The sequence below is a fragment of the Diadema antillarum genome, unplaced genomic scaffold (genome assembly GCF_040938485.1).
Source record: "Diadema antillarum isolate AM-2024a unplaced genomic scaffold, OU_Dant_1.0 scf00000029, whole genome shotgun sequence".
Classification (NCBI taxonomy): Eukaryota; Metazoa; Echinodermata; class Echinoidea; order Diadematoida; family Diadematidae; genus Diadema; species Diadema antillarum.
In genome coordinates, this window is record NW_027270918.1 from 4233078 (window position 1) to 4258053 (window position 24976).

General features: G+C 39.4%; 2 protein-coding genes across 2 annotated transcripts in view; one reads left to right on the forward strand and one right to left on the reverse strand.

Moving 5' to 3' along the window:
• Positions 1 to 1647: 1647 nt before the first annotated feature.
• Positions 1648 to 3277, reverse strand: LOC139738334 (differentially expressed in FDCP 6-like). Its single transcript, XM_071648976.1, has 2 exons — positions 2933 to 3277; positions 1648 to 1934 (listed from the first exon to the last, which is right to left on the reverse strand). Exons 1-2 carry the CDS (start codon positions 3182 to 3184, stop codon positions 1716 to 1718), a joined length of 471 nt encoding a protein of 156 aa, XP_071505077.1. The 5' UTR covers positions 3185 to 3277; the 3' UTR covers positions 1648 to 1715.
• Positions 3278 to 3569: 292 nt separating this feature from the next.
• Positions 3570 to 24976, forward strand: part of LOC139738346 (large ribosomal subunit protein uL4m-like) — a 46789-nt gene continuing 25382 nt past the window's right edge. The window contains exons 1-7 of the mRNA XM_071648986.1: positions 3570 to 3684; positions 5747 to 5852; positions 6303 to 6480; positions 7274 to 7325; positions 8287 to 8404; positions 9040 to 9197; positions 10505 to 10563. Of these exons, the coding sequence (XP_071505087.1) occupies positions 3613 to 3684; positions 5747 to 5852; positions 6303 to 6480; positions 7274 to 7325; positions 8287 to 8404; positions 9040 to 9197; positions 10505 to 10563 (743 nt within the window). The 5' untranslated portion in view covers positions 3570 to 3612. The remainder of the gene's footprint in view (positions 3685 to 5746; positions 5853 to 6302; positions 6481 to 7273; positions 7326 to 8286; positions 8405 to 9039; positions 9198 to 10504; positions 10564 to 24976) is intronic.

A 24976-nucleotide genomic window follows, 5' to 3' on the forward strand; every position in this document is an offset into this window, starting at 1 on the left:
ACACATCTTTACACATCACTGTACATGTACTATGGTACACTCTCTCCCTTTTACACTCTTTCGTTTGTTTTGTTTTGGTGTACATTGTACCATGTCATTTCGGATGAATCATATAATCCAGCTATAAAAGCTCTGGAAAACTGACAAATTTTTCCACTCATGCTGTGGTATCTGTATGCACCGTAAACAAGTTGGACACCTCAATGAACTTTGAGCACCTGCCTGCGCCAATCTATATCTGAATTAATCATCTCCTCTCCGGCAGATGTTGCTGTAACAGCCCAAAATCTTAACAGTAGGTTCCCCCCTTCAGCTGTGATGTACACGTACGCACGTCCTACAATGTATGTCAATGGATGACTTTACACGTGACCTGCCACAGAATAACAACCAGCCATATGTGTGGACAACCGCACAAAAGAAACCATCGACAGGGCTGTCAGTCTGCCCCCATTCACACTGCAGATTTAAGACTTACCTAAAGCAATTCAGATTTAACAACACCTGTACCATTGTGCAAATTTGTGAGAATCCATTTCAGATACCTCCAACTAGGTACATGCATACAAAAGCCATTTAAAAAAAAATGAAATCCAGTACCACACATCAGGTGTAAGAATATCCAGGCAGTGCTTTTAAGGCCATAGTTAATATTATATATATATTTTTAAAGACAATATCTGTCCTTTTTTAACTCTTCTCGACAATATATGTCTGTTCTGATTCAGCCATTATTATCTATAAGTCCTTCTCTTGAGTTCTGTTAAAAAAATTACACTTCTCTTTTAACTCTATACTTTTCATCATGAATTGAATACTTTATTTCCTTTTCTATTCCAATGCTCTTTTGTATTGCCATTGCTGATATCACACAAAAATCACCTTATCCCATAATGATACCAAAGAGCTTCAAACACCAAGCTCCTTGATGATACATGTGTACACATGTACACGTGAACAGGATGGGCAAATTGACAGTAACATAAATTCTATCACAGCTAGCATTGCACCCACAATGGTCTATGAGACATCACATCTACTCTCTTTACTAATTAATCATGAAAATCTACATCAGCAGCTTGGCTCAATGTTAAAAAAAAAGTGGGCTATTGAACGAATGGGAAATTACAATGTCATAATGCTTAAAAAAAAAAAAAATTGGTGGGTACATTGTACAACAAAATATCAATAATGCTACAAGTTTTCTGCCAAGTATTCCAACTCCCTGTAGAAATTTACTTGCCAGCAGGATCGTCTGAAGCATTTAAACTCTCTTTCGCTGTACAAGCTGTGGTAAAGCCTGCTGTGAATATGCCATAGAGACATACCAACAAAATATCACACTGGAGTAAGTTCGATGTGATTCTTCTCCGCGTCACGACAATAACATGCCGGTATATTCACGTCCGCAGATGCATTCCTAATTCATCCACGATTTCCAGCACATCCAGAGCACATGCAGAATTCCACACAAATCTCAAGGACAAGGGTGAAGTGTGGCTGCCAGTGAGTTGTAACAAAATGACTTCAATGCTTGACAACACATTGAATTACTCCACATGTTGGTTCCTTACGGCGCCACTTCATTTCACACAGGGGTCAGGATACTTTTATTTCCTGTTCATATGACAGCGGTGTAGGCTTGTTCTTATCAAGCTCATGGTTATAATATTTTATCCTTGTCGAACACGTGGATTCGCTCCAAGGTGAAATCCTCACTGAACGACGCACGATTGCGACTTGTCCGGCTGTTGGCATGCCGCCTTGGCAAAACAAATGGCCGACATCCATTCCAGCTGGTCAGCATCATTCGATGCCTGCAAGAAAAATGTCCGGTTATTGTTCTCTGGCTGGAGTTTGAACACATGTGACTTCTGGTCCACACAGGAGTCCGAGAGCGCTGTTCCATCCAGTGGTATTCTCTTGTTCAGTGTCTGTGAAGGTAAAAATTTAATGGCAACAGGTTGTTTGAATTATTGTGTTGATTATTGGTGGTAATGTATGGATGAAAAAAAATAAGAATACGCTCCCCCTCCCCACCACCATAAAACATTATTACATGTACACGATGTACCTACTTGGTATCAACTGTAGTTACGACATTAAAACTAGATATCAAATGGAAGGAAGTCTGATCAAGCACAAAAATATAAAGTAAGAGACAACCAAGAACTACAGTCAGTGTGACAAAACTTTGCATTTTTTTTCCTTTACTGCTACTTACAACACAAGCTCTGAGAACGTTTCTCATTCTCCCGTTGATGGACTTGTTGCAAGTTGATATGCTCACAAATAAAACAATGTCTACTGTGGGAATTTATACAGCTGTAGATCAATGAAGACAAACAGTATTTCAAGGCAGTTGTACTCAAAATAAACTTAAGTTTTAAAACTGTCTGGAGGACGATTCATATTCACTGGATTTACATTTGGCATTGGGGCAATGCATTTGTCTTGTTTATGAATTATGATATAATCTGAATCAACTTTAGGCTACTACACATTTATGTTTATTGACATGTCAAATCGATCATGTTTTCCATAGTATATGATAAACAGAACTTGCCATCTAGCAGTCTTTCCATGATGTTTTTGTCATCCTTGGAAAAATGAGTAGCAATTATTATATTAAGTTGTGTGATTGAGGATTGTAGAAGACTGTGCTTTCAAGCGTTCCATGTTTTGATTCTGGATTCCTTCCTCTTTTAATAGTCTTGTTGCTGTTTCTGATTGACTCAGCTCAGGATTCAAGCCGAGCTGAGGAGTGTAGTGAAAAAAATTGACATGACTTTTCTACAGAGAACTAAGTAAAGCATGTACATGTAAGTTATACGAAATTATTTCTGCCAGAATTTCATCATACATATTTATCCCAATTGGTGTGTAAAACAGCATTCTTCAGCATTGAATAAGGGAATGTCCCCGAGTTTACCTCAGCATCGTGCCCATACATCAGCTCCGCTCGACGTAGCGTAAACCAGCGCTTCTTCCACTTCTTGGACACGCGCGATCGCTTCCATAACCAGCCAGATTTTGTATCGTCCGTGTCGTAGATATCATAGCTGCTTCTCGTACTGAGCGTATTGCTCTTGGATTCCGATGAATTCGACGACGAGGCAGACGATGACATGGTACTGGTGTCTGTCGACGAACAGGAGCCGTTTCTTTCAGATTTGTCAGCCATGGCTGCATCAGCTCATCACGAGACTAAACGCGTTCTCTCTACCCTTTTCTGCTGCTAGTGTGTTTGTCCTTGTGTGTAACGTGCAGTACCCGACCTTTACACTGATCCTCCTGGGCTAACTGGGCGCGGGCATGCACACGCCTCGCAGGCTAACGAGGCAGTATTGTGTGGTACAGGTGCGTCGTACCCGTAGCTAGCTAGCTGTACACACTGTACACCAACGCCTAGTGCTCTCTTTGTTTACGTATGTAGCGCCATCTACGAGCAAGGTATTTCGAGGTCTGTGCGATATGCATATGGCATGGGCAGCATGCACAAAATAATACACATACGTACTGTAGCTGCTGTACGTACACATGTGACTGTTACATGTGCTGCATGGACCTCCGACGGCTGAGGAGTGGGAGCGAACGAAGTCGAAAAAGAAAATGTTTCCGTCGATGTTGAGACTTGTTAGCACTTCCACAAGGGCTCTTTCCTGTTTGACAATATCTTGCAAGGTAATGCACAGACATTACGAGCGTATTATGTGAGCATGGTTCACACAACGTTCACTTAGCTCACCGGCGATCGCGATGTGGTGCCGCCGGTGCGGTGGTGCGGTGTTGCTTTGACTGTAGACACTACTTGGATGTAATACCCGTATGCACGCATGCTGTGAATCTAATTTTGTGTGGTCCCATTCATTCATTTTTCTGAGAGTGACCCCGTTTGAGCGCACCGTTTGCTTCTTTTTCTTCTTCCGATAAAGTGCTGCTTCATTCCTTAAGATTACGCTCTATGTGAGTGTCCGTGCGCGTGTGAGCATTATGTATGTCAGTTCGGGAAACCCACTCACAAGGGGGGCCCCTCCTTATAAGTAACCCATCCCCCTTATAAGTAACCCCGTCCCCCTTATAAGTAACCCCCGGGGCACCCCTTATAAGGAGTCTCCACGCTTTTTTGCAATGCAACGCGAAAATGAAAGGACTGCGGCAATTCGTTTGATTATGTCCATAAAGCTTCACAAGTTTCCTAGTTACTCACGAAATTTGAGCAAAATCGGTTTGAGGCATCATATCTAAAATCATGGATTTAAATGCGATGTCAAACGACCCATGCGAATGCTGAAATGCGAGCGATTACTGGCGTGAGTGTCGCCAGGCGCGGCGGCGCGGCAATGCTTAGTGCAGACGTGGCGACTGAGTACTCAGTCGCCACGTCTGCACTAAGCATTGCCGCGCCGCCGCGCCTGGCGACACTCACGCCAGTAATGGCTCGCATTTCAGCATTCGCATGGGTCGTTTGACATCGCATTTAAATCCATGATTTTAGATATGATGCCTCAAACCGATTTTGCTCAAATTTCGTGAGTAACTAGGAAACTTGTGAAGCTTTATGGACATAATCAAGCGAATTGCCGCAGTCCTTTCATTTTCGCGTTGCATTGCAAAAAAGCGTGGAGACTCCTTATAAGGGGTGCCCCGGGGGTTACTTATAAGGGGGACGGGGTTACTTATAAGGGGGACGGGTTACTTATAAGGAGGGGCCCCCCTTGTGAGTGGGTTTCCCGAACTGATGTGGCCCATATTGTGGGTTCTTGGCAGAAGGATTTCATTAATTTAACTAGAAAAGCACTCTGCTGAGAGCGCAGACCTCCACCAAGGGCAAGGCAAGCAGCTAAATTTAAATTTACTTCATTTCCACCAATCGATGATCTTGCTCTTCCACAGAGATCAGTGATTTCCACCCATACGTACAAGTATGCATGTTGAAAATTGCCCTATTTCCCAATATACAAGCCTTTGTTATGTCATAAACCTTCAGCTGCGAGGCGTGCCTTGCCTTTTCAAAACAGAAACTAGAGCATGCATGTGCACTTTAGTGCGCATGCCTATAAAAACCTCAAAAATGTGCAGCTTGAACTCCGAAGTTCATTGACCCTACCAGACAAAATATCAAAAATCCTTCATAAAATCCATTAAAATTTCCGGATCACTACCAAAATTGAATCATTTGTTCCTTGTGTCATTCTCAACCTTTCCTGCAAGTTTCATGTAAATCTGTGCATAAATTTTTGAGTTATTTTGCACACAGACAAACCATCGGTCATGAAAACATAATCTCCTCCCTTGGCGGAGGTAAAGCAAGTGTATGATAGTAGGCCAAGATGTCTACACATGTTTTAATTTTACTGACAAATTGTGCTGCTAACGTTCGTAAAATTTAACAGATAAATTCAGTCTAAAGACATCAATCCTCTTGACAGTGATTGAATAGGCCTTTCATTCATAGGGTGCTTGCCATGTTAACACTACCACTGGAACATATACATTGTGGCAATACAATAGAATCTAGATTAACTGCAGAATACCTGGTGACTTGCTGAATATACGTACATGGATCCATGTGTACTAGCAACAAGCATGACAAGGGGTATTGTATTTATGTAGAGTGATACTAGAATTAGTATTTGATGCCAGAGATATTGTGACATATTACTAGAGTTGTCTTTATCTGAGGCATGATGTGAAGCAGTGGTGAAAAAATGAGCCAAAATGCATGTCTTTGTTTCCCCTGCAGAGCCCTGGGATAGTTGCAGGAAGAATATCCCATCAACATTTGCATCAAGATTGGCCAAAGCTGTCAGGATTTCATAGCGCGCAACCAGCATGGTCCGCCTACAGACGTGAGTTTGTGTTTTGTTTTGTTATTTGTCTTCTAAAGATGTGGAATTCTTGCTAAGTTCTTGGTTCCCGATAACCTAGGATACATGTAACATACTAATTCAGGTTTTCTCCTGATCAATGAACCAATGTGCACACTGAATCTCCAGGAAGAAGACTACTCGTTCAATTTCCCCAGTATGTGCTTATTGAATGTGCCTCATCTACCAAATTTACTGCTAACTCATAAATTGCTAGTAAATTGATGTGCCCTGTATTGTGTACTTAAGTATTTAGACTATTTAAGCCAAGGTTTGACACAAAGCCAGTGGTCACGTCTGCCTTCTTTATGCAGAAAGTTTAAATACTAACATAAATGTCCGGTGCAATTATGGCCGTGACATTAAAGGTGGTTTTCATCACATGTGTTTGGATGCTGGGTATTCATACTTTTGTTTCCGCTGATATTGTAGAATACTCGGATGAGCATACACCACAGCTACCAGTCATCACCCATCGTCCACTGACGCACTTTGACCCTGACCCCTGGACAGAGATCCCTCAGGCATGGCTGGAGACCCTGAGGTCAGTGGAGGACACCAAACTCGGTCTAGTCGATCTTCATCCCGACGTATTTGCCACATTTCCTAGGTAGGTCACTGAAGCAGAATGTGCAGAACATGCTTCACTATGTGACTTCTGTGAAACATAAAGGCCCGAATTCACGAAGGTGATACAATCTTGTCCATGGATTAAACCATGGACAAAGACAGTAGTTTTCTATGGGGCGCCAAGTGTCGCATGGCCTATTTTGTTATGAAATTAGTCATTTCGTCGGCGAAATGATCATTTCATCGACGGAATGTTCATTTCGTTACAAAATGGTGTCATTTCGTTACGAAACTGATTTTGTAACAAAATGGGCCATGGTTCAAACCATGGACAAGATTATACCACCTTCGTGAATTCAGGCCAAAGTGTGAGCTGCAACCAAAACATTGATATGAGCACAAAAGTTGAGAGTTAAGGAGAGACTATCAGCCAAACACAGTAAATGAGACTCACAGTATTAGCAACAGTGGACAAATTATCACAAAATTTCTACCCTTTGTTTCTATTTAGATTGCTGATAGGCTCTTTGTCATATGATATAAAACATTGAATGTTTTCACTTCTTTCATCAAGAACAAGTTATAGGTAGTGGAAATCTCTCTCTTAATCCACACAAGATTATTGTGATTCATTGTATCAAAAACGCTAACTTTTATTCAGCACTTTTTTTTTAAATAATATCTCCATTTTGTTCAGAGTTTTCCTCAAAGGTAGAGACTTATTTTTTGCCTATGGATCTTCAACCTAAATTCTTGTATTTAACCTTTCTTTGTGATGAAGCTTTCTACTGATGTTGGTGATAAATTGATTTTATTTTGTTCTCATTTTGCAGGGTAGACATCTTACACCAAAATGTTGTGTGGCAGAAAACTTACAAGCGAATTGTAAGTAGCAATTCTTCTGAGTATGTTCATCATGTTCATGATGAGTGCTTTTTTTGAAGTGTTTTTTTTTAGAAGTGCATATGACAGACACAAATTGAAAAGCAATGTTGAGCAACATTTTGTGTAGATGTTTGATACTAGATTACTGATATTGCTGCTCTCTTTCTCAATGAGACCTCTTTATCACTTTCCTCTTATACATTTTCCTGAGTAAGTTTCTGTGCTAATTGTAAAATGCAAGTTTCCTCATAAAAAAGCACTGTAGTCTAAACTGCTACATTGTATGTGTGTGCTTCATATTTTTAGTGGTGTTATCTTGTGATAATACTGCCACCTCAAAAGTGGGCTTCCAGATCAAAGCCACTCTAGTCACTGGAGTATGATTATTTTGTACTGCACCAATGCTTAGTTGGGAAGATCTCTTCGATGTGAAAAGCCACCTCATATTCATATACATATAGGTCAACTTTGATAGATAGAATAAGATTAGACAGAACAGCAGAAATTTTAAATTTAAGGTTGACATAAATTAAAGATGCAGTGGAATCATGTTCTTTGCTGATGTGATTTTTAACCAATATCACACCTTTCGAAAACGGGTTAATCTTCACAATTTCATAACTCTTATTTGTGTCCTATTCTCATGAAATTTCTACTGATATTACCCCAGTTCTTCAAGTCATATTGAATGTGGAATGGAGGTTCACTCTGAATCGTGCATAATGGTTCAAAAGACAAAAAAAAAGTTGCACTGCGGTGACACCCGTGGCATTTCTCACCCCATGATACACAGACTACATTTCATGGCATGCTTGTAGCCTACCAATGAATTACCTGAACTGTTATGTAAGTTAAGGGACAAAGAGCGTGTTACAAATTATCGTTTTTTGCATATGTGAGATTTTGCTTGTATAAATATTCCCATGAAAACTGGAAACAAAAAAAAATTATCTCTTGACAGAGTATGGCCTTGGCTAAAACTAGGGCGGAGCTACGCGGAGGGGGCAGGAAACCATGGCGACAGAAGGGGACAGGGAGGGCCAGACACGGCAGTCGAAGGTCACCCATCTGGATTAAAGGTGAGCTGCACCCAGGGCCATGGGATCAACTTTTTATAGCTTTTATGTTTGTGGGCACGTATTAGACGCTCAGACTTGATTTGAAAATAATCGAGACATGACTGCTTCGTAATGGAATCAGACTGCAAGTGTCTTTCTTTATTCAATGTTCTCCAATATATTCCAACGCATTTAAACTGTATATCAGGTGTTTACAAAACACTTTCCAGTGACTTTCCGGTGGTTGTTTACACTTGTACACATTGCCTGCATTATGAGATGTGTTGAAGACAGAATGGCAGGGGGAGCGGAAAGGAAGTTAGAATAGATTGTGATGTATCAGCATGTCAGAAGATTAGTTGATCTTGACCAGAGACAGAAACCAGAGAACTGATAAGGAGCTTGCCTGTGGAAGTGTGGTTGTGAGATGGATGTAGTGTCTGGGAAGGGTGACTATGACATAAATGATACATTTTATTTACAGCTACATCATATAGATACAATATGAAACTTATACAGACACAATAATAGCTCAAAGTTTAAATTTTGATAAATGCATATAAATGGAAACTGACCAAAAAAGATATATATATAAATTTATGCAAGAATTTTATTACAGCAACAACTGCATGTTGATTTTCCCATCTCATTTGTAGGTGGCAAATCCCACGGTCCACGCGGTCCCAAGAGCTACTGGTATGTGCTGCCCACTAAGACCAGGGCCCAGGGGCTGAGGGTGGCACTGACCGTCAAGTACACCCAGGATGACCTTCACATAGTGGACACACTGGACATTCCTTCCTCCAGCCCCCAGGTATGACAAGTCCATGGGAATATTGACTTTTGGCAGAAGTAACGAGTCAGGATATTTATACTCCATGTAAACACAGAGACAGTTCTAAACATTTATGCATCCGGAAATCCAGCACACATCACAGTACATACGTATGCACGTGTGCCGCATACATGCACAAAAAAGGCCAGCAGGCGGCCTGAAGTGGAAGTTGTTTACGGGATTGAGAGCGCGTATTGTAGCGCTCACGCACTTGTAACAACTGCTTGAGTGCGCATTGCTAGTGTAGACATTGTGACTTCAGTGACCAAGCAGTTATGCTTTCTCTGTAATGTCCCATAGGGTAACACGGTGTCTTGTTATGACTTTTTATACAACACCTAAAAAGAATGTAGCTATCTGATTGGTCAGTTGCCCATCACGCGACATTTAGTTAAGTTCAGTCGCATGCTTTGGCTGTCAGCCATGCAAAAAATAGATAGCGCGTGGCTGACGTCACCCTAACTATACACAGCCCAATCGCTGTAAAAACGTGACGGGGCTGTAGCGGAATGGTCCACCACACAAAGTGAACACAAAGCAAGCATGTTGATTGCGTTGAGTTTTGATACTTGATATCATTTTTGTCACCTCGAACTCATTAAAGACAATCTTTATTAATTAGACTTCATGTCTATGTTATCGATATAGACATACACAATTCACGAGTTACTGAAAACGAAGATTATATGCAGCGTGTGCAAACAGTACATTGTCTTTCACTGACGGCCATTCTGAATAATCGGGAGTTCACGCGATCAGAGCTGCACTACGGTCGACAGCGTGACCTTTAAAAGTGATGAGAAGAAAAAGACTTTGCTTCCAATGGGCGACCAATGATTAGAAAGCACTGTGGAAGAGGGTATAAGTTGCTCTTCAAACCTGTAGTTTTTGGCCTGTCAGAGCATGTAAATGTTATGTAACAGAGAAAGAAATGCATACATTCTACATCTGGCCTCACCTCACCATGCCCAGTTTCTACCCTCCTAGATATTTGTCACCTTTCTCTAAGAATCTCTTAGATTGTGAATGTAAGTCTATCCTCAACATCCTCTAAGTCAGCTTTTATGTATTAATTCCTGAAACTTTCAATGTGCAAATTAGTAGCTGAATCTGTATATTTCTGGATGGACAGATTACCCTCATTTGGCATTATCTTTGTCTGAAGACTAACATCACCTGTAATCAATTTGTAGAGTTTCCATATACCGTAGCTGAGGAGCTGATACTAATGTGTCATCTTCCGACAATCATGGTGGGGTTTTTTTTTCACATTTCTTCTCATGCAGTATCTCCAGGACCTGTGTAAGGAGCGTTATTGGGGAGAATCTGTCCTCTTTGTTGACAAGTAAGTGTAAAATCACATATTCCTCCTTCCTCACATACAACTGTACAGGCTTCATTGATGATTATCAGTTTCTCAGGGTCCAGCTGAAGGAACCCTCCCTTTAAACATTACCTAATGTAATTTTCAACCAGCTTAAAGGTAGAATTGAGCATTTGCGTGTTTCGAAATTTCCACAAAACTGCCGTCAGAGTGATGCCATTCAGCATATGAGCAATACGTGTGAGGTGCCATTTAAAAGCTGCATGTTACCTAGGTTGGGATATCAAATGTCCAGCTTTTATTGCCTCCGCTATAAAAGGAAGAGGTTATTATTTTCGTCGGTATTTGTGTGTTTGTTTGTCTGTGTGCAAAATAACTCAAAAATTTGTGAACGGATTTGAATGGAACTTACAAGAAAGGTTGAGAATGACACAAGGAAGAAATTATTAAATTTGGGGGATGACGCAGGAATTTTTATGGATTTTATGAATGATTGTCAATATTTTGGCAGGTAGGGTCAATGAACTTGAGAGTCTAAGCTGCTCATTTTTTAGGGTTGCATACGCACACTAAAATATGTGCTTTGCTCGGATTAGGCACCACGCAGCTGAAAGCTGATCACAAGACAAAAAGCTTCTATTATTGGGAAATCGGGTGATTTTCAGCATGCATACATATGAGTGGAAATCACTGATAACATTCATAGAACAAGATCAGTGGTGGAAATGAGCTGCTTGGCAGAGGTCTGTGCTCTCAGAGTTCTTCTCAAGTTGTGATTAAAAAGAAGTTGAAAATGCTTCTGTATAAAATCTGTTTGCCTAGTAGTCTGTAGGTGAGCCTAAAGCTGGCCACACACTATACGACTTTCAGTCGCACGACTGGCAGACTTTTGATCCGAAATAAATCACAGTAGCCTCAGAATAAACACGCTTGTTAATTTCAGATCCAAAGTCGCTTTGTCATGTGACCGAAAGTTGTATAGTGTGCAGCAAGCTTTAAACACCTTTTGTCTGCCTTGTGCATTGACATACAGTGTACATCTTTGAATTGCCCATTATACTTTGAACTACAGCACCGATGCCCAAGTGAATCAAAATACATGTAGCTAGAAGATGCATGCACAGATGAGTGAGCACATGTGCACATTTTGGACAATTTTTTTGGCCAGTGTACAGTCCTAAACAGAATGTGGTAGTACATAGGGCAGCAGCGACCTGCAAAGCCAATTTTTGCTCCAGCTTTTCGGTTGATTCTTTGCCAGTCATTGTTTGTAGCATACCATTATTCAAGTACGGCAAATTCCCTACCACACATCAACATCACAGCTTAAGGCTGCGTTCACATAGAAGTATACGGTATTCGCTATTCGCTATTCGGGCACCCAGTACACCTTCACCCGCTCACCATCACCATCAACTCACCATCCCATGCAGTGAGGATTTCTTCCTCCTACATCCCAGCAAATCTTATTAACAATTTCTAAACTGCATCAGAATGTCAGTCTACATGCTTATTTTTGCTGAAGGGCAAATCCAGACCAAAATTGTCATTATTTCACAAACGAGAGGCGGTATACGCTGCAAGAAAATCGAACAAGCTCGATTCCCACTATGCTATACTATTCTATGCTATTCGATACTTTCGAATAGTGCCCTCTTATGTGAACCGGTGTTAGGAAATCCTGTCGTTCGATTCGAGCTATTCGCGTGCCCTCGAAAACGAACCCCGAATACCCGAATAGTATACTTCTATGTGAACGCAGCCTTAGAGGGTCACTTACAGAGACCTGGCTTCAATAAGGTGGAGCAGATTAGCAATGTACCTTGTTCAATAACAGCCCATAGCTTCACAATGCTTTTTACATGAATATTTATGAGCGAGTAATGGAAATTCTGTTGTGAATTTACTTTTTCACTCTATTTTGTCTAGAAGCTTAGAGGGGTGTTGCCTCCTTGATTTACTTTGATACTGCTTGTGCTATCCTGACAACATTGTGATTGCAGAGTAAGATTTGTGGTGATATAAAAGTGAACAAGTGCTTGTATCGAATGATTTCTGAATTCCTCATAGACCTTACATGAGTAAATGTGCCGCTTTGGGCATTTTACCACATATTTCCTGTGCCCAATAATGCTGATGAGGGTTTTTTTGTTTTGTTTTGTTTTTGTTTTTTTAAATTGCTCCCTCAAAATTACTTGGCATTTGCATGTATAATAGCTCTCATTAATTCATGGTATTGAGTGAATTAGATTTGAAATCATGGGCTAGCAGTTGTACATGTTCAACGGATATTTGATATGTCCTTTGGCCTTTTTCCTCAGACTTTGTTTTTGTGCACTTTTATGATGGTCAATGATTTCTGTTGATTTGTGCTTGTTTTTTATTTCATTTCATCTTATCTAAGTGTATATCTGGTAGAATGAGTGTCTTATGATAATGCAGTGGGGTAGTATTATCAATGTACAAACAAGGGAAATATATGAAAGAGGGAATGTGTGGGGGGAGAGAGGGAAGAGATGTAAGCATCTCAGAAGGGACACAAAACAGCAATAAAAAATGCCTAATTATTGGTGTGCTTCAGTCAAGCAGATATTATGAAATAAAAAGAAATAAATAAAAGTTTGACTGAACACTCCTATGCCAGAAAACAGGTCATTCTCACAATCATCAATAGCAAGATAAAATTCATCTACAGTGTACATCTACATTTACAGTGTACCCGTACATCTTACCAATAATACAATATGGGAAAAAAAAATTGAATTGCATACATAGGACTTGCTGTTGTTGCATTGTAGAGTCATCAGCAGATTATTTAGTTTAACATTAGCTGTGCATTTATGATTTTTTTTTCTTTTTTTTTTTTGCTGTATGGTATGTGTACATACATTTATTCTCAGTTCTAGAGTAACTGTACAGATGTAGACACAGCCTCCAACCAACTGTGGGTATGTTTGTGCTAAAGCTCTCACAAGTGACAGCCATTTTCCTAAAGTGAGCTCTCGTATAAATGTATGGAAACTGTTGGTGCCTTGTGGATTATTCTGGTATGAGGTAAAGAACACAACTCTCAAATTTAATATCATACCGCAGACAGGCTTTCAGACTGAAAGCAATTTTTTTTTCAAAAACATCAGTTTTATCAGGTGAGAAAAGATATCCCGCACAACCCGACCGTATTATATTGACAGTATTTTTTTTTTTTCATTTTGCGTAAAAAGTGTAATCTGATATGATATGAAGAAATTTGCTACCATTTCTTGAAAGCACATTGCCATATTCAGCAAATCCAACAGTTTTTGATCAGCCTTGGAGAGGAATAGGATGCATCTTGTTTTATGTTTTCACTTCTTTTTTTTTTTGTGCTTAGGATGATCTCTGGGAAGTAACATACTCATCCATGTTACTTTTGTAAATTTTAGATACATGTGGTTTTATGTGTCTCGTCAACTGTTGTATGATGATATCATGTTGGAGTAAGGTAGGAAATGAGCAGTTACCAATATTTCAGCCCTAATATGTGTGGAGTTTTCTTTTGAAGTATTGAAAATAGAATCCACTTGTTTCTCTGTTTCTTTTTTTATTGTTCAGAAGCAAGATTTCATTTCAGGATTTCACTCTAGCTCAAAACTGCTGTAAAGGCTGAAATTTTTTACGATGTTTCGCAAATAGTAGACCACAAAACACAAAATCAACAACTTGAAATGATCAGCTAATCAGCTGCCGTTGGCTAATATACAAATATCTATGTGAAAATATTAGCAGTTACAGTATGTAGAGCATCTTGCCGTTTTGTAAGGTCTCTATGTAGTTTAAAGAAAGGAATAGAAGGATTAGGATGCAGCTCCTGTATTGTTAAAATCACCCACTGATGGATTGATGGATCCCACTAAATCCTAACAGAGAAGTGAGAAGGAGGGTTTTTATACAATTAGTCATAGAATATGGATGTAACGTTACAAACTGAACGTTTGTTGTAAGGTGTGAGTTTAATAAGAATTGATATGACAGTGAGGTATTAATTGTGGACAAGAGAAAAAGGTATTCATCTCTCATCGTTATAAATGCCATATTTTCCGCATGTTTAAAAAAACCATTAGGGTCGGGGGGGGGGGGAACACCTCAAAATAATTATGATGAGCTAGATATCTAAAATGTGATCTGTTCACCATGGTGAAAGAGTGCCCTCTATTGGCAGCTGGTGTATAGTTTCAGTGAACTGAGCCCCAACCTTGTGGCCTGGGACACATCACACAGCAGGTGGACGCCAGTGTTGAGACTCTGGCATCATGCTGGAATTCAGGGGTCGCGACCCCCCAGCTTCCAGTCATGTGATTGGTTGAAGAAGGGCCCTGCTAGTTTTCTTTGTTTGTAAAAGTCTTATTTTTGTTTTCTTTCTTATTTTGTTTTTGGTGTGTGGGTTTCCTGTTCCATCCCTTTTTTTTTTGCCCCCTCAGTCTAACGCCCACTCATACTGCTTTTTGTTCTTCTTGAGATTTAGCAGCTTGGGTCTGCACCAAACAACTGGAAATTATTCATGAAAATATGTGTTCCCCTGGTTTTGAATTTCTTTGCTGCTTTTGATTTTGCGGGGATGAGGAATTCTGGTTTGTACGATGTGCCATGTAAGATGAACCTTTGCTTTTTCAGAGTTCTTTTTGTTTTCTTCTGATATTTTGTTCTCTGATGGCTTTAACCCTGAATGCTGGTATAGAATCCAAGTTCTGTATTTTACTTCCTTGGGTTTTAGGGTGTGTGTTTTTTTAAAGGGTGGAAAGGTGTGAAGTAAGAGCACAGAAGTATGCACCATCCAACAGGTGTCGGAAATCAGTGAAAAGAATACATATCACCGTAGCATTTGATAAAACATCTTCTGAATTTATTGCATTCATAGAGGGAATACTGTAAAAGTGGTTTCTTTTGCGGTGGTTTTATTTTTGCGCTTTTCGCGCTTTTAGGTTGAACCGCGAATTTAACATCACACGAAAATATTTTGAAAAGTCGCGCGAAATTAACCACACAAGGAAATGTTTTGAACTCGCTGCTTGTTACGACGCTATTGCGCACATGCACACAAGAAGATTCTGCGCATTGAGTGTATTGATGGTCAACACTCACACAGCGATACCACGCAATGTAGGTACAAGCATGTTATAAAGTACTCGAGTGACGGGATTTCAGGTAAGCCTGCATTTAATTTTAATTTCTCTTTAATAAATAGAATAATAATTGGATTATAGTTTGGGTTTTCATGTGCAAAATAAAACAGTTTTTGCCGACTGTGAATTCACAGATTTGCTGACCGGGAATTTAAACACACGCGAAAAAGTCGGCACCGATGGAAACCGCGAAAGTATCTGTACGCGAAAGAAACCACTTTTACAGTAGCTTGAATTAATTTGAAGTAAAATCTATGAAGAAAAAGAAAGAGAAGGGCAGAGAGAATAAAGGGCTTCCAGTGATTGATGCAGTAGACTAGGCCGACATGAAAAAACAGTATTGATAAAAAGACATTTTATGATAGCACAATACATGTCTTGCGTGTAGACCCACATGCTATGATTTGAGTAATCCGTTCCACTCTGAGGGTGCTTCTGCTTTCTTGAGTCGGATATGTCAGTTACACTAGTAACATTTGAACAGCAATAATATCACATTTTGGCCATGTATGTGTTCATCATTTAGTCACATTATAGGCCTACATGTCATCTATAAAGATGTTCCTAAATAGCCTAGTTTTTCACTGCATAGCATATATAAACAGAAATTTTAAAAAAATGAAAATTGCCCCAAATGTCAATATGTTGTTTGAAATTCAGGTTTTATTATGTAAGCTCTGATTCTTCTTGGTGATGAAATCAAATTGTTTTTCGAGCTTAGGACATGTATCAGTCTAAGGCAAGAGCCTTATGTGTCCAAGACAACCTATATTGAATAGACATGCAGCAATCCCTTGGAAAGAAGTGTAGGTCAGAATCTTATAAAGAAATGCAGGAAGTATTAACGTCATCCATTTGTGGAACACAGATTGAATTATGAGGAATGTGGGTGTTTGCGCAATTGAATGTTGTTACAGATCTGAAAAAAAGAGAAGTTACTTCCAGGCAACTCTCAATTCTAAAACAGGAAATCTTCATGGATTCAATTAGAGGGATGTGTTTTCGGGATGCACATAGTCTTATGGAATGGTAAGGAAACAAGAATTATGACCAGTGCAAGAAAACAGCAGGACCAACAGTAGCAGAACTGAGCATAATGTTTACAAAAACATGTTTTTGTCCAGTACCCATGGTATGTAAGGGGACTTTCCCCGACCCTTAGTCTAAGTAACATTGACCCCTGTTCACACTCACAAATTAAGAACATTCTGTATGGAAGCCTGGCTGCAGATGTTGTATCAGAACCTCTCCTTGTTTGTCTGCCATATGTTGAGGCAAAGTTTGCTGTTACAAGGTCATCGACGACATTTGCTATGTGCATTTCTTTTTCATATTTAGGGAAGATTTTACTTTCCCTTTATCAAGAGTTTGGTAAAATTCGTGCTCAACTACATTGTATATCTTCTCCTTCAATAAGACCACGATATACTTGTGGCTACAGCTGCATCCATGACTACAGGATTCTTTATTCTGGCATTGTAATGTATGTAAAAGTAGTATAAAAAAAACATATTTTTGCACTTCTAGACCAGCTCCTACTGAGAAAATGACAAAGAGCTTCCAGATGGGCTCGTATCTTTACATGATTACATAGTGATGTTGCTATCAATAGCTTCACTGCCAAGATCTACCTTGATTTATGGAAATGTGAATGAGGCATCATCATTAATACAGATGATATTCAACTCGAACAGATGTCCCGCCAACATTGCTGTTGATTTATTGGTAAGGATTGGGTAACACATCTATAGATATTATTATACTCAAATTGGATTTCCTGCCAACATTGCTCTCAATTTATGAGTGTGAACTGGGTCTTTCACCTTTCATTGCTGGAGAAAAGATTATACAGATGAAAAAGTAGTCCATAAATATGTCAAGCATGGACATCCTCCCCCCCCCCCCTTTTCCTGGCCATAAGTCAGTCTTGCATGATCCCTGTCACCCACAAATCTTCAAAAAAACACCAATATTGACTCAAATCATATCAAAGTGGATCAACAACCAGCTAGGAAAACATGATGGAGATGAATGAAAACAAAAATACATATTACTTTTCAACCAAGTCAAATTTGTTGTGGATGACTCGGGATTGTGAGATGTACCTGTCACAAAAATAATTGTGAGGTCCACAATCTGTGCAAAATGATAAAAAGCAGAAAAAAAATAGGACAAGACAAATGAGGCTGGCATAACAATATTCTTGGATAGTTTCCCAGTGTAAAGTTCAGAGGTTATGTTTGGACAGTGGATGATCCAACACCTTTCTTACCAAATACTTTCGAAATAATCCAAGACAAATATGGCTCTCGACAGTCAAGGCACATTTTTTCAAGTGCCTTGGTTAGAACTAAAAGAGCATGTGAACACTTCAGTATCTTTGATTAATATCATACAAAGCTCACATGCATCAGCATACTTGATTTATGTGATGTATCTGATGTGTACTGCGATCTGGGATCGTACGAGACTGAGCAGTCTAAATTTAGATTGTGTCGTAAAGTGACTATTCCCTTCTACCATTCCTGTGTGACATTGAATTAAGAGGTAGACATCGAAAGGAGGGGATAAAAGAGGTTAGAAAGTGAGGACATTCTCTTCATATAAACCAATTTATTCTAAATATTTCCTGCAAGTTGTCAAAGGGGATGTTATCTGGTGCCAGCGTAGTGTTTGTACTCTAGCGGGCTCCGAGGGCGGTATTCGATCTGAATTGCTTTCCCTACATCATTGACGCATCACATGGGAGGATGTGAGAAACTGCCCCCGGGGTTCCTCATCTTACCATCGCCACGGAGACAAGCAATGTCGTCCATTCTTCCCACCAAGCTCCATCAGTGGCGCGGCCTGGCGCTCCTGCGTGTCTCCATTGACGGGAGACATCAGGATGTTCGTCAGCTCTCGTATCATCGAAACAGTCGTACCCATATATTTTCCTCCCTCTATTTTTGTCCGCGCTCCCCTGACCAATGAATGTTGACTTTGTCTCCAGGTTAGGATAAATGTGGAGTCTGAACTCAATCTATATTTATTTGTTTTTATGGGGGGGGGGGCGATTTGGTGGAAAAAGAAATGCCGTAGTACATGTATGTAGCCAGAGTAACTGCTTTGTCATTATTTGTGGTTTTGTCGTTTTTGAAAACACCAAATCCCTAGCTTATTCTCGATAATAAGTTGATATTTGAAGAGAATCAGGATAAGTTCTTCTTAGAATGGTTAGGTATATATGCAAACACCTGTACCATCTTGAATATTTTGGTAGGTGAATTTGACATGACAAGAATATATTGGAGATTCATCATTTGTACAAATACCCAGTCAGAATTGAATCTGTGTGGGAATCAGTGTTGCTGTGTCTGCCATCTCCAAGAACTTGTGTAATTCAGTCATCCAACATGCAAGCTAGAGGTGTTTCTGCTGTAAGATATCCTTGAACGTATAATTTTATGTCTTTTCTCATAGATTATCAAAGTAGAATAGATTAAAACGATATCTGTCTGGTATTTTCTGAATGGCAATGAATACTGAAGTTTAAACCACCCCTTACCAGAGGATCTTAAGCCAACCTTTCCCATACCTCCGTCCCCCAAGTCCAAAAATATTTGTGGGCCACTTTCCTGACGGATATTTAGAGGGGTGTTTGAGCCGGCAAACAGGGGGTTGCAAGGTCCCTCAGTCACCGAGATGATTAGCCATGTTTGTCAGGGAAGTAGTCTGTTGTAACTCGTCGCCACAATTTGGCTGGCGGGATGACAGACTGGCCGAGCTTTCCCCCGTCTCATCCCTGCCAACTCTGGCCGGGCGTCCCATAAATACTGCGGGAATCATGTTATCTCTTCCACATCCCCCTCCCCCCCCCCCCCCCCACCACCACCCTTCTTCCTCAATGTATCAGGCTTTAAAGGTATTTAAGGTTGTAGCACTCATCAGCCTGCAGCATCATATTTAGGATGTCAAACAGACGTTTGCTAATTTGTGGCATGAAGTATTGCTCATTGCATTTGTCTCGTGCATGTTTCACAGTCGTTAAATCGTTGTTAAATATGTAATTTGAAATCATGTTTGTCTAGACTGTGTCCCTAATAAAGCTAATTAAGTGGCTGTTGCTCAATCCTTCCTAGAGCTTGTAAAAGGAATGATGCATGATTTTTTTTTTCTCTAATGTTATTTTAGTTCAGAAATGAGAAAAAAATCTATTTCCACAAATTTTTGGTCTTTGTTAGTACTTGCAAAGCTTGCAATACAGGGCTGTACAAGGATGTTAATCATCAGATGAATTAAAAAGACAGTGATTTGTCAATTTATTTTGAAGTGCGTCTTACTTTTAATGAGAACCCACTCCTTTGTTGTCGATGAGAGCTTTCAGCCATGATGCAATTTAAGTGATCTGTTGGCAATTTAGCAATTTTGTAACTAAACTGGGAGAGCGAGATAGAGGGAACTAAGAAAGAAATTTCGTATTCGTGGTAGGTCATTTTAATTTTAGTTAAAGGGATCGTATACTTTTGGTGGAGACCTAATTTCAGGTTTCTAACATTTTTTGGTAAGATAATGAGAAACCTCTTATGAAATATGAAAGAGTGTGTAATTCCATGAGGAATTCATCGTTTATTTGATGAAAATTGGTTTTGAAATGGCTGAGATATCCAAAAAAAGAGCGATTTTAATAAAGTATGGGAGACACCTTTTATTACGATGGCTTTGTTTTACTTTGTTTTTGGATGTTTCAGTCATTCCAATCCCAATTTTCATCAAATAAACTTTGAATTCCTCTTAAAATGGTATGCTCTGTACTATTTCATAAGTGTTTTCTTGGTATCTCGCAAAAAGTTAAAAGCCCAATTCTCATCTCCACCAATACTGTACCATCCCTTTAAAATGGGTGGTGGAAGAGAAAACTGAATATCAGTGAGCAATTGGTGTCATGAACTTTGCATTTTCCTGATTAAATCCTCTTATTTGTGTCATCCTCAAATAGACCGAAACTTTTACTTTAATTTTTTAATCTTTTACTTTAAATTTAAATATTGTTTCTTTGACTTTGGATAAAATGAGAACATATAAGATGACCATGATATACACTGGGCAAACTCATGAGGAATATACATTGTTTACAATAAATGTGAAATTACTTACTTTATAAGCAAAGCATATAGAGTGATGTCATAATCACTCAAACAAGACATGATAGAAGACTTACTCTCTTTCACACATCTATAATCCCTGTGATCTTTTTTTTTTAAAGAATATTCAAAGTTTCATCAGTCTGCCATGCGGACTGTGCATCATTACAAAAACTCGTCATCAATTGTTCCCATGCAGTAGATTCTCTTTCAAGTAATGTATTTTCAATTGTGTGAATACCAACTCAGTTTTCATTTCATGCAAGAATTTTTCACATGCTACATGTATACTCAGCACAAATGAAAGTGCAAATGAAGAAGTGCAGTAATCAGGGAGGCTTGTGAAAGAGGCACTTGCCTTTAAGGAGAGGGTTCCTAAAGAACAGAGGAAAAGAGATAGGGAGGAAAAGATCTTTCTCTCAGAGCCAGGAGATGCGCCTTGGAAATTCTTGTCTCCCGTCGCATGTCGTCCGCGATTTTGATTCATGACGGCTACTCCGGAGCTTGTGCCGAATCCCATCCCCCGCATCAGTGCCCACTTATATCAGGGATTTGATGTAATCGTGTAATTTGTCAGGGATGCTCTCATCCTCCCATCAATAACTGGAAGGAGGCTGGCCGCTTGATACCTCCTCCCAGCACCCTCCCTCTGCCAGAACCGGTGCCATCCCTCCCTGTCACCAGTTTGCCGGAGACGGTTAACGACGAGGATGGTGACTTCAGGGCTGCGATGATGAGGAAGAGAAGGAGGATGATCGTAGCTGGCGAAGAGTAATGGCGTCGATGATTACGACGTGGGAAGATGGACGAGATGACAAGAGCGCATCTGAATGGGGACAGTAATGGAGATTGATGTGCAGATTATCGTTACGCCAACAAAGATGGACCCTATTAATAGCAGCAATGACAGTGCAACACATTTGGACAGCATGGTGTACAAGATGCTGGCCCCTATGTGCATTCCAGCAGATGTGGTAAAAAATAGAAAGAACTTAAAACATCCAGATTTAATGTGACAGCAGCCCAATCAACATGTTATTATCTTAAATTCCTGGCGGGATTTAACGTGGCAATTAATTGATCTCAATGAGTTTACAAAGAAAAGACCCTGTAGAACTCCCAGTGAATAGTGATGAAGTTTAAGCATAAAAACTTATCAGATTCTCACTGTTAGACATATTCTTTCCAATCACCATCATTTACTCATATCAGTGTATTTATAAATCATTCTAAGTGAAAAGCATTCTGTAGGATATGTGATAATGAGAGGAACTATGTTGGAGGAAGAAGAATCAAACCAGCAGTGATGGAATACAAGGTGCTTGAGTATCTACTCATTAAAAAAAATAGCGAAAATGCCATGAATGATAAATAGTACATGACTAAAATGTTATGCTTGAAAGAATCGATTGTATTATCTTCAAGAAAAGCAGGTAAAAATGTAATCACTTTGCACGCTTATGCTTCATACTGGTGACACTAATGCACAGAATCATATCTTTGTATTGTGTGTGTTATGCGTGCTCTTTTCATGTCAGCTTCCAGAACAGTGATTTTGCTTTTGAGCACTCTCTTGGCGCAGTACAGATATGGTACAGTAGATGCTTTTGGACCACAACGTGACGTGGTCCACTTTTGGACTGGTACTCCTTGGTTCTGTTTGCTTTAGTCTGGGTGCCAAAGCCACTTTTTGGGCCTAACCTTGTTTTACCGTCCACCCAATGTTTTTTGTTGGTTTTTCCCTATTTCGAGGGTGCTGAATCCGAATCTGGATGATGCAACTCTTGCATCCTTGAGGGTTTTGAGATATTCAAGATGGCCGCCAAAATGGCCGCCCAAACCGGAAATTCTCACGTATTTCATTTTCAATGGTGAAAAATTGAAAACACCTGATGGTTTTACCCTATTTCGAGGGTGCTGAATCCGAATCTGGATGATGCAACTCTTGCATCCTTGAGGATTTTGAGATATTCAAGATGGCCGCCAAAATGGGCACCAAATCTGGAAATTCCCATGTATTTCCTTTTGAATCGTGAGAAATTGAAAACAATTGATGGTTTTACCCTATTTCGATGGTGCTGAATCCGAATCTGGATGATGCAACTCTTGCATCATTGAGGGTTTTGAGATATTCAAGATGGCCGCCAAAGTGGCCGCCGAAATAACCGCCAATTAAAACCAGAAATCCCGATGTATTTCCTTCTAAATGGTGAGAAATTGAAAATAATTGATGGTTTTACCCTGTTTGGATGGTGCTGAATCCGAATCTGGATGATGCAACTCCTGCATCCTCGAGGATATTGAGATATTCAAGATGGCCGCCAAAATGGCCGCCAAAACCGGAAATTCTCACGTATTTCATTCTCAATGGTTCAAAATTGAGAACAATTGATGGTTCTATTCTATTCCGATTTCAAAATGGCCGCCAAAACTGGAAATTTCCACGTATTTCAATTTTGATATTTCGCAATTGAAAATAATTTTATTGATGATTCCACCCTATTTTGATCACTGTGCTAAATGCGAATCTGGACGAAACCACCCTTGCATCATTGAGAGTTTGGAGATATTCAAGATAGCCGCCAAAGTGTTCGCTTGAATGGTGAGAAATTGATAACATTTGATGGTTTTACCCTATTTCAGGTTTTCGTCAATGGCAAAATCTAAACCCAACCATACTCTGCTGCTAAACGAATGCATATTGTACATCCCAGTTTGAACTTGCTGTACAGTGAAACCAGCTTTACCAGATATCTTGGAGTTTGTAAGATACAGCTGTGCCAGGAATGAATCCTGCAAGACTACAGATGCGGTTGAATATTTGAAAGATTACACTGTTTCATCTACATATCATGGATATGTTTTGAACACTAACAATCAGCGGACAAGACATACCCATATCGATCATATTGTGATAGTGATGTAGAGAAGTTTACTGAGATTCCCAATATTACCATGAACAGTTTTAATCGTTTCATCCATGAACACTCACATTGGTTAATTGGTTTATATTGGAGGTCTTGATGACATTGTCCAAGACAAGAGTTGGAAATTTTTATAGTTCTGCTTCAAATTTTTCTTCAATATGATGTAATATATATATATATATATATATATATATATATATATATATATATATATGTATATGTGGGGCGACAAACCTCGCATATACAAAATGTCACATGTTCAGGAGAGAAAAACAAAAACAAAAACAAAAAGCAAACAAACATGGCAGCCAAAGCACTATAACAAATGAGAGAACCTTTCCTTTGATATGCCATGGTAGCTTCATTTTTTGGGTGAAGACAGCAAAGGTTTGGACAGGGCATCATTAACTGATTATCTGTTTATTCAGAAATGTCATTTTCACTAAAATTTCAGATACACAGAGTCTTGTCGCCCAAGTGACGATATCATACACACGAGGGGGTGGAAAAATCACAGGTAACGCGCAGTAAAACAAACAAACAAACAACAACATGTAAGGTAATAGTTGATAGTCCAGTACTTACGAATATCATAATCACGCAGAGTGCTTTTGAAACTACCTTTATATTGATATCTACTATAGTGGTCATGGATGCAACCATTTCGAGTGACGTAATCAGAATATGCCACAAGTTTCATAAGAGTACGCGGCGAGACTCATAAGAATACAAGACAAATTTGAACACCAAATACCAGCAGGCCATAATTTAATATTACTCTTATAACCAAAAAGGATTAACTTCACATCAGTCTGCGGAGCCTTTATTGGCTACCACAGGCATTACTCTATAACAATTATTGTGCATAAAGAAATTTTCAGTCTTATCTTTGTGTTTGTACGTTTCAGTATGATGTCAATATCATTTTCTTTCCATTACGTGTTAAAGTTCCGTTTGAGACATAGCGGAATATCTCAGTATATTACAATACCATTGTGGCAGTCATTTTGGATGCCATTAATTATTGGCTGATTTGACAAATTTGCTCAACCGAGTTGAATTCAAGAATACGGATTATTGCTTTTAATCACTCGCTTCACTTTATAGCACAATATTTCACAATTTATAAGAAAATATCAAGGAATTTCCGTTTATACAGGACATTTGTAAATATCTCAAAACCTTCAGCACCCTCAAAATGGGGTGAGACCATCAATTTATTTTC